The sequence below is a fragment of the Taeniopygia guttata genome, chromosome 25 (genome assembly GCF_048771995.1).
Source record: "Taeniopygia guttata chromosome 25, bTaeGut7.mat, whole genome shotgun sequence".
NCBI classification, from domain to species: Eukaryota; Metazoa; Chordata; class Aves; order Passeriformes; family Estrildidae; genus Taeniopygia; species Taeniopygia guttata.
Genome location: NC_133050.1, coordinates 5,095,691 through 5,104,991, shown reverse-complemented (window position 1 = coordinate 5,104,991; position 9,301 = coordinate 5,095,691). Strand labels below are relative to the sequence as shown.

Below are 9,301 nucleotides of genomic sequence, written 5' to 3'. Positions count from 1 at the left end.
CCTTTTTTGTATGAAGCGTTATAGCTACCAATTGGGTGCTTTTCTAAGTTTGCGATGGCCCTCCCACTTCGTTCACTGGAGGGACTTCTTTGCATAGCCAGTGTCGAGGCCACAGTGCTTGGGGAAAGATCGAGCAGTCTGCTCCTGTGTCTGCCCAAAACTGAAGCCCTATTACGTGGGGGTCCTGACTGCCATAGAGGCGGCATGTCCCCCACACCCTCGGGGGCTCTTTCCCTATTTTCATGGCCAGGGCCACCCAGGGGTCCCATTCTGGGGCGTCCCCTGCTGACCCTGCGGCACAGGCGCTGCTTGCGGTGGTAGTGGGTACGAAGGTACCACAGGCTGTGTCGCGAAACTGCAATTGTGTCGCTGGCGGGGGTATGAAGCCGGCTGCCTCCTGTGGGGGTATGGGGTATAAGGGCTCCCCGCCCCACTGGGCGTTGGCATAGATGGACCGCCTTGTATTCGCGGTGGGAGGAGGCTGAGTTCGGTCCGCACCCCCCCTCCCTGTCCCGTTTCCCTGGGGCCGGGACCTGCATTCCTTAATGAGATGCCCTTTTCTCCCGCAGCCCCAACAGGATGTTTCTCCCCAGCTGGTAAACTTTGCTGGTTTGTATTGTAGTTGTTTTTCGGTGCGGCTTAGAGCTTTACTCGGTTTTGTCTTAAATCGCGTTGGCTCTGTTTCCTCCGTCTCAGAGTTCTAGCTGGTTCTCGTCAGCTCTTCCGAGCCGGCGGAGCTGTTTCTGGACTCTGAGTTGGAAGTCGAATGCCAGCGCATTTTTGGGGCTCGGTGCCTTTTTGTCCGGCTCCGAGCTCACTCCTCCCCGCGGGGGTGGCGCCACTCCCGCCCCCCCGGCTTGCCCTGCCTCCTGCAGAGGGAGGTCTCTCCCTTAAATGGTAGCGGCGTCAGGCACAGCTGCCGATTGGCTCCGTGCCCTCTGCCGCTCTCCTCCTCTTTCTCCCGTGCACGCGCATCCCTGAAATTGCGCGCCTCCCGGCTTTTTGCGCCGAGACCGCCCGCGCCCCGCCCCTCTCCTTGGTTGCCAGCGCCATTTTCAACGGAGTAGGGTGGCGGCGTGGTTAGGATCTCCTCCCTAGCCGCGGTTTCTGCGTCTCTGGCTTCCCTCGCCAGCCCCTGCCAAAAGCATTGCGTGCGCTGCAGCACCTCCGGCAACGGGTCCCTGACCGGCAGCGGTGAGACGGACGGGGAAGCCGCGGATTTCTGGGAGGTTTCCGTGGTGGGGATTGGGCTCTGATCCGAGGAGGGGGGTGACGCGCCGGGCCACCCCGGGTCTCCGCTCCCGGGCGAATCGTCCTCAGGGGCGGTCTGTGCTCCTGCCCCCACCCCGAGCCTGGATCTAACTAATAAACACGTATGCACCGCGCTCCATGTCTCCTGCTCTTCTATTGCTCTGCGCAGGGCTTTCTCTACTTTGCCCCACGCCTTAAGGCTCTTGCCACTGCCTGAGGATTTCGTGTCCCCGGCCAGCGTGGCTGTGCATTTTTCCCATATTTCCGGATGCAGAACATCCACTGGGCGTTCAGTCGCCCCAAGCTCAAGCAGCCTTGCTAGGGCAAGATAAAAGTCTTTGAGCTTACACTCGATACCCCACTGCTTATAAATCGCACTTACGACCCTGGCGATGCTGTCCATGACGCTCGTGGGTCCTGGGACGTCTCCCTGCGCCAAGATACGGTCTGACCGGTCCGGCCGCTGCCATTGTCCAGGTGTACTCCCGCTACCCGAGCGAATTTCTCTTCCCGGGTTTCGGCACCAGATATGTTGCCTTCAGGGGAGACAACGGCGACCTGGTTGCAAGAAGCAGCACGGCAGCCCGGCCTGTCCGGGCTACTCGGACTAACGACACACGCAGACACCAGTGTGGTGGACGGTCGAAAGCGTTTATTATCTTATCTCATGGGTTTAAATAGTCTTGGGGGACTTTGCTACGTCAGAGGGGGGTTGTAGGGTCCCTAGGGTTAGTTGGGAGTGGAAAACTACTGGGTTAGGTGTGGTTACATGTTCTGGGGGTAATAGTTAACGTGAAGCAGGGAGAAGGGGGAAGGGTCTTTCTTTCCATCACAACCCAGGATCTTCCGTTCGCCTGTCCCTATCTAACATACCCTGTCTGGATTCCAGGTCTCCCCAGAGCTGCTCCATCCCGGCCCTCCTCACCTGCACAGGGCACGGGGAATAGACAGGGCTCTGCCCCCCCCCGGGGCAGCTTAACATTCCCAGAGCTGCTGTGCCAGGGCTGAAGGAGGAAAAGGGAGTTAAAGGCTGAGGGTTTGCAGGAATTGTGGTGTAAAGGCACCAGAGGGGCTTTTGTGGGCCTGAGACCTGCCTGAGGACAGGTGCTGCCTTCCTTCCATCCGGGATCATGGAGAGCGGTTGCGGGCTCTGCCCAGAGCATGTGCCAGGCCCCGGGACACTGCTACGCTGCCAGTGGGCACTGGGATCCAAACCACTGCCATGGTGACTTCTGCCTGCTGCCGGTGGTGGTGCCGAGACCGATTGGTGCCGGTGAGTTTGCAAAAGGAGCGATTTCCCCTCCTCCCTCCCGGCCCAGGCCGCCCTTGGCCCTGAGGGACCGAGCTCGAGCGGGGCGCCCCATTCTGGCCGGGAGCGCTCCCTGCAGCGCCCCCTGCTGGCCGGGAGCGCTCCCTGCAGCGCCCCCTGCTGGCCGGGATCCTTCCCTGCAGCGCCCCCTGCTGGCCGGGCGCGCTCCCTGCAGCGCCCCCTGCTGGCCGGGAGCGCTCCCTGCAGCGCCCCCTGCTGGCCGGGATCCTTCCCTGCAGCGCCCCCTGCTGGCCGGGAGCGCTCCCTGCAGCGCCCCCTGCTGGCTGTGGCCATAACTGCACCAAAGACGAACAAAGAGCCCTGAGCGGGAGGGAAAGTTCTGGGTTTGAGTTGTTTGTTCTGTTCTGGTTGATAAATTTTCCAGTAAAGAGCTGTTATTTTTTTTCTGCACTTTTGCATGGTAACCTCATCAGTTTTGAATTTAAAAAAGTTTTAGAGATGGGTCTTCTTATTCTAGCAGGGTTCCCACTTTCCTTGGCAGACATATCTCTTGTAAACCAAGAGGCATGATTACTCCTGGATTTCAGCGTGGAAGGGACAGACACCCCAAGAAGAGATAGGGTCAGGGACTTGGCCACCTCATACTCTGCCTTTTAAGCCAGTTGGGCCACCAAGGGCCCTCTCCCCAGCTGGGAATTCTGGTCACCTGGCCACTCAGGAGCTGGTTTGGCAGAGTGTCACACAGACCCCAGTGCTCAATGGCTGACAGACTGATGGACAGATGGGGCCCCTGTCTCACCAAAGCAAGGCCTGATACGCCTCTGCCACAAACAGGTGTTCCAAAATGTCTCCAGACATCAAACTTTTCCTGTCTTTGACACCCCATCTTGTGCCGTGGCCTGATCCTGACTGCCCTGGGAAAGGGGGAGGCTGCGGAACCCCCACAGGGCCTTTATGACACCCTCAGGTGGGGAACATGGCAGAGGAGGGGATTGGGACAGGGGACAAGAGAATCCAGGGCCTCCTGAAGGATGCATTGGCCATCAGAGCAAGGAAGATCCAGCGCCCTGACAGGTTCCTCTGGAGGAAATGTGATGGGAGGCAGCATCTGTGGTTTGTTCCCTTTTGGGGCTTTCCTTGGAAATTCTTACTTTTTGGCCCTTTGGATTCTGAATCAAGGTACTGTTGCTTTTGGTTTTGTTCTCTCTTGTTATTTCAGGAAATTGTTATTCTCTCAGCCCTTTAAGATCTTTGTGTCTCCACGGAGAGGAGGAGGAGCAGTTTTTAGAGGTAGCACACACATGTGTGGGTGCCCATGGGTGGGGACCCCCAGTGCCCCCCCAGTGCCCCCCAGTGTCACAACACAATCTCATTGATGTCACTGGTCTCACATGGTCGCCCGTGGAGTCCCGGCAGCTCCGTGTAGGTCACCTGGCGTTCTTGGGGAACGGTGATGCAAGAGGGCCCTGCAAGAGACACAGGTTGTGGGGACCAAGGTGGGGGATGACACCATTGGGTGACATGTCACTGTCCCCCCTCTCCCCCCGCCACTGTTCTCACGCTGTGCCTGTTTGGTGCTCACAACATGGGTGTACAGAATTTCCCCCTCCTCTGGAGTGGCCAGGGGCTCCGGGGAGGGCCTGTGGGGATAAAGAGATGTGTGGGAGGGAATGGAGAGCTGTGGGGTGGGGGTAAAAGGGGACTCATGGCTGGAGACACTCACTCACCTTTCCTGGTGCTTCCTGGCAGCTGCAGAGGAAAGAGGGGAGGGGTGACTGTGGGGTCCCCGGGGTCCTGACTCCTCTCAGGACTCCTGAACCCCCACTGGACCCTCGATTTCCCACTGGACTCCGAAGCATCCCTGAAGCCCCCCAGAATTCATGAACCTCCCCAGTGTCCCTGACCAACTGATCTTCAAGAACCCAAAGCCCGGCAGGGACAGAGACAGCCCCCTCCACCCCTGCCAAATGTCTCCAGGGCCTCTGGAAGAACCCCCAACATCCCTGCAGGACCCGCCAGCACTTCCCAAAAGCCTGCAGGATTCTCAGCCAAGGTCACAGTTCTGGGTGCCGCCCTATTGTTCCCCAATTCTGGGGGCCTCTACTGTCCATGGGACTCCCGTCCCTCCATTGTCTCTCACCCACTCGGTGCCACCGGTGCCAGGCCACAATGACACCCACGAGCAGGACCAGGAACAAAAGGGCCCAACCAATCCCTGCAACCACTGCAAGAAACAGAGTGGGACACATCAAGATCACCCATCACCCCAGGAATCATGCACTCCCTGGTGACCCCGTGTGACCTCACCGGTGTCCATGTGTCCCCGTGATGTCACAGTCAGGACTAGCTCTGGGCTGAGTGCCTGGTGACTGTCCAGCTGGTTGGTGGCCACGCACTGGTAGGTGCCCGAATGTCCCACATTGACGTCCCCAAGCTCCAGGAGGGGACCCTGGGCCACCTCCTGCCCGTTGTGCCGCCAGGTGAAGGTGACAGGCGCTGAGCCCACCTGCACCGAGCAGCGCAGGGTGACGGGGTCCCCTGCGTGCACCTGGTGTGCCAGGGGACTGAGGGTGATGGTGGCATTGGCCACGGGCACTGCGGGGACACAGACAGGGCTGAGGTCACAGCGAGGGGCTGGCAGCTGGTGTGGGGGGATAGGGACGGGGGTATGGGTGGGAAGGGGGATGTCAGGAATGGGGTCAGAACATAAAGGGGTGAGTGGGGACATGGGGCAGAAGTGGGGGGACCCAAGAAATGTGTCTGGGGGACAAGGAGGTGCCCAGGGAGGGACCCAGGGAGTCTGTGGGGGCTCCCCGTGCCCATCCCCGCACTCACTGCGCACCGTGATGCGTAGCCAGGCACTGCTCTTCTGCACAGCCCCTCCCTCAGAGCGCACCTCGCAGCTGTAATTCCCCGAGTGGGAGACCCCCACGGCGGGTACCAGCAACTGTGGGGACCCCTGCGGGACCCCCACCACCTGCCCGTCCCGGTAGAACACGTGCAGGAGGGGGGCTCGGGGTCGCAGGGGGCTGGGGGTGCTGAGGCAGCTGAGAGTCAGGGGGGACCCCTCAGTGGGATCAGGGGGAACTTCCAGCACTGGCACAGGGAAGGGCTCAGGGCAGGAAATGGGCGCTGGTGGGGCTGGTGACCCCCAGTTCCTGGGGAAGAGCTGTGGGGCTGTTGGGGTGGCGGCTGTGGGGTGCTCACCGTGCACTGTCACTGTCACCGGTGCCGAATCCTCCCATCCCTGTGCTACCCTGGAGTTCACCCAGCCCCTGCAGCGGTAGCGGCCGCTGTGGTGCAGCTGCAGATGGGACAGGAACAGCTCGGTCCCATTTTGGAACTCCAATTCCTTCTCCTCATGGTAGAAGAACACCGAGCTGACCGGGTTGCCCTGCCTGTACCGGCAGCGCAATGTCACCGTGTCTCCCTCCAGCAGTGTCTGTGTCGGCACCTGCAGCACCAGCTGGTCTGGGAGGCAGAGGGGTGCTGTCTCATCACAGAGCTCTGGAGGTTCCCGATGTCACTGGGACCTCTCTATTGGTCACACCTAGGGCACCAGGGGTCCCCAGTTCCCAACACGGGGGGTGGGAACTAGGGGATCCCACAATGGGATGCTCTGGAAGTCCCCATGTGCAACAGATGGGCTCTGGCCATACCAAGAAGGTCACCCACGGAACAGAGCCCATGCAGAGGGCCAGAGGTCCTCACAGGTGCCAGGTCGGGAACTCCCAAACTCCCCTCACCATCTAAGACTTTCACATGGCGGCTGTGCCCACTGCCGGGTCTGTCACACGTGTAGGTGCCACTCTCGGTGACAGTGATGTGATCCTGTCCCTGCTGCCCCCAGCGCTGCCCGTCCTTGTACCAGGTGGTGGCACCGGCGGTCTCCGAGCCCTGGCAGGTCAGTGTCACCCGGTCCCACAGCACTGCTGGCCTCCAGGGGGGCTCCACGAGGAGCTGGGTGGTCTGGGCACCTGTGGGTGACAGGGCACACCAGCCTGCCAGGGCCACCAAGGGGCTGGGGACAGTGAGGTGAGGGGACATGGCATCCTCCGAGGACTCACCAGCGAGGCCGAGGGTCTGGGCTGGAAGGGAGAAAGGACAGGGCTGGGTGGGCGTGGCCCTGCAGGGACAGCACCATCTGGGGGCATGTGGTGTGGGGGCTGTCCTCAAACTGTCCCCATGGGAACACTGGTAGAGCATGGAGGTCTTGAGTACAGGGACACCTCAGTCACCCTTGTCTGAGGCAAGACACGGGGACACTGTGGACAGCCCATGTTTGCACAGGTCACCTCCACCAGCCCTACAACACCTGTCTGCACAGCCACATCCCCATGGCCCTATGCCCACCATCCCACTCTGGTGGCACCTGTCCCCATGGCCCATCCTCATGGCATGTGGCCCTTGTCCCTGTCCTGCATCCGTATTCTCCTGTCCCTCTCCCCACAGCTGCCCTAGTCCCAAGGTTCCTTCTGCCACATCCCTGTCCCAACATCACTATCCCTCTGTTGCTCTGCCCACAGCCACCCCACAACTCTGGTCACACTGGAGTCGAATGCCCTGCTGGCCTTGGGGACCTCAGGGGACCCCGCAGCCCCCCTGTGCCCCCTCCCCACCGGTCTCTGTCTCACCAGGGCCCATCCCCGGCTGTCAGTCCCGTGCCCGGGGCACTCACCCCACAGGAGCAGTGCCACCTTCCCGGCCATCCCGGTGTCCCCAGCCATGTGGACTGGCTGTCCCCGCCTGCTGTGGCCACCGCTGCCCTGGCTGGCGGCTCTTCGGATGAAGGGGAAGGAAGCGAGGCCACGGCTCGTCCCCACGTGTAGGTGGCCCTTGGTGGGGGCAGGGTGGCCACAGGATGGGGGCAGGGTGGGGACCTGGTGGGACATGGGGGTGATGGTGGGACATGGTGGAGACGTGGTGTTGGCAGAATTTGGAGGCTGAGGTGGAATGGGGTGCCCAGGGATGGGGTCTCAGGGGAATGGGGGTCCCAAGGGTTGGGTGGACTCAGACTCAGGACTGGCGGTTCCAGAACAACGTGGTGTCCAGGGATTTGTGATCATGGGATGAGGGCCAAGGAATGGAGGTGCCAGGGGAAAGGGATTCCTGGGGGAATCAAGGTCCCCAAGGGAAGGGAGGTCAGAGGGACTGGAATTACTGGGATGGAATTCCTTGGGAATGGAAATCCTGGGAAATTGCAATACAGGGATGGGGGCCCCAGTGAAATGGGGACAGAAGGAATGGGGAGGAATGGGGATCCCATGATTGGGGTCCCAGGGGAATGGGGGTTACAGGGATGGGCAGTGCCTAGGAGGGCATGGGGGTCACAGCTCCTTCTCTGGGTGCCTCAGATTTTGGGGTGACCCAGGGCCCAGCACAGCCTCCACCCTGGGGTGCTCATTTTCTGGGCAGGCCTCACATGGGGGTCCTGGATAGCTCTGCCTCTGTGCCTGCCCCTGCCCTTGACTTTTTCCTCTCTTCCTGTTTTTCCCTTATTTTCCTCACTTTTGTGCCATGTCCCCTCACCACTGGATTCTGGCTCAGCAATCCCAGGGAGCACCTGAGCAGGGAACGGGTAGGGGGGACCCAATGGAGGGGAAAAGTGGGGTGTGGGGGGTGCAGGGAAGGGTGGAGAGTCTGTGGGGGATGGAGGTGCTGGGCTGTGCCCCTCAACACTTTCACTGTCTTTTTCCTGGACAAGAAGGAAGAGGCTGTGCTGAGAGTCCGATGGGAAAGGGAAGGGGGTTATGTCTGGGGGGAAAACCAGGGGAGTCCTGTCCTGGGAGGTCCTTGTTTCGGGGAAATCCAGTCCAGGGGTGACACATCCTATCATGGGTTTGGCACTTCCAGAAATGTCCCTGCACATTCCTGCCCGTGTGCCTGTTTCTGGGGATGGCACATCCTGGGCTCCCCTGTCAGTCCAGGGCTGGAGACCAGCCATGGCCCAGCCCCACTGCACAGGGGTGGCCATGGCCCAGCCCCACTGCACAGGGGTGGCCACTGCCCAGCCCTGCTCTGGCCGCACCCAGGTGGCAGCCAGTACATGAGGGTCCCCCCCACACCCTTGGCTTTGATTCTGGCAGCTTTAGAGCTGCTGCAGAGGTGAGAATTCTGTGAGCGGAAATGGCCTGGCTGTGGTGTGCTCAGCCTTGCAAGAAGCACAAAACCGAAAGGGAGCCCAAGCAGTGGCTCTGCAAGGGCCTTTGATGGTTTTCAGGGCAGGGCTGGCTGGAAACCCCCCCCCTGCAGGGGCAGCTTTGGGGGAACCAGTCTGGAAATGCAGCAATTGATCATGTTGTCCCTTGCAGCAAGGGTCTGAGTTCCAAAAACCCTGCAAAGACAAAAACATTTTGCACAACAACCTGACCAGGTCCCTCCTCCTTCCCGTCTCAAACTTGCAGACCCGTGGAACATCCTGGGAAGAATATTTGGGGTTTGGCTCAGCTCCCCAACAAGAGGGAGTTGTGTGGAATTATCGAGCAGTGGCTGTGTCCCATTGACGGAGCCCAAGCCTGGTTCGCGGCTCCGTGTGGTGGAAAAATCCCTCCTCCAAACCATGCTTCCAAAGAAAGGCTCAGTAGTCTCTTGTTGCTTGGTCTCAAGGCAGTTTAGTGCAAGTTATCTAAAAGATTTTCTTCTCAGACTGCTGTGGTTTGCTCACAGCTCAGGCAGAGGCACACACACCCCTGACACCCTCTCTGACTCCCAACTGCTTCTTCTCTCCTCCCGCCTATGGCTGCTGCTATCTTTTATATGATACATTACATGATAAATGTT

At 60.2% G+C, this 9,301-nt stretch overlaps 1 protein-coding gene across 1 annotated transcript; it reads right to left on the bottom strand.

Moving 5' to 3' along the window:
• Positions 1-2,226: 2,226 nt before the first annotated feature.
• On the bottom strand, positions 2,227-7,413 carry LOC140680562 (uncharacterized). Its single transcript, XM_072918355.1, has 9 exons — positions 7,200-7,413; positions 6,589-6,609; positions 6,268-6,498; positions 4,662-4,745; positions 4,249-4,270; positions 4,082-4,161; positions 3,913-3,987; positions 2,593-2,856; positions 2,227-2,255 (listed from the first exon to the last, which is right to left on the bottom strand). The coding sequence occupies exons 1-9, from the start codon at positions 7,411-7,413 to the stop codon at positions 2,227-2,229; spliced, it is 1,020 nt and encodes a 339-aa protein (XP_072774456.1).
• Positions 7,414-9,301: the final 1,888 nt, after the last annotated feature.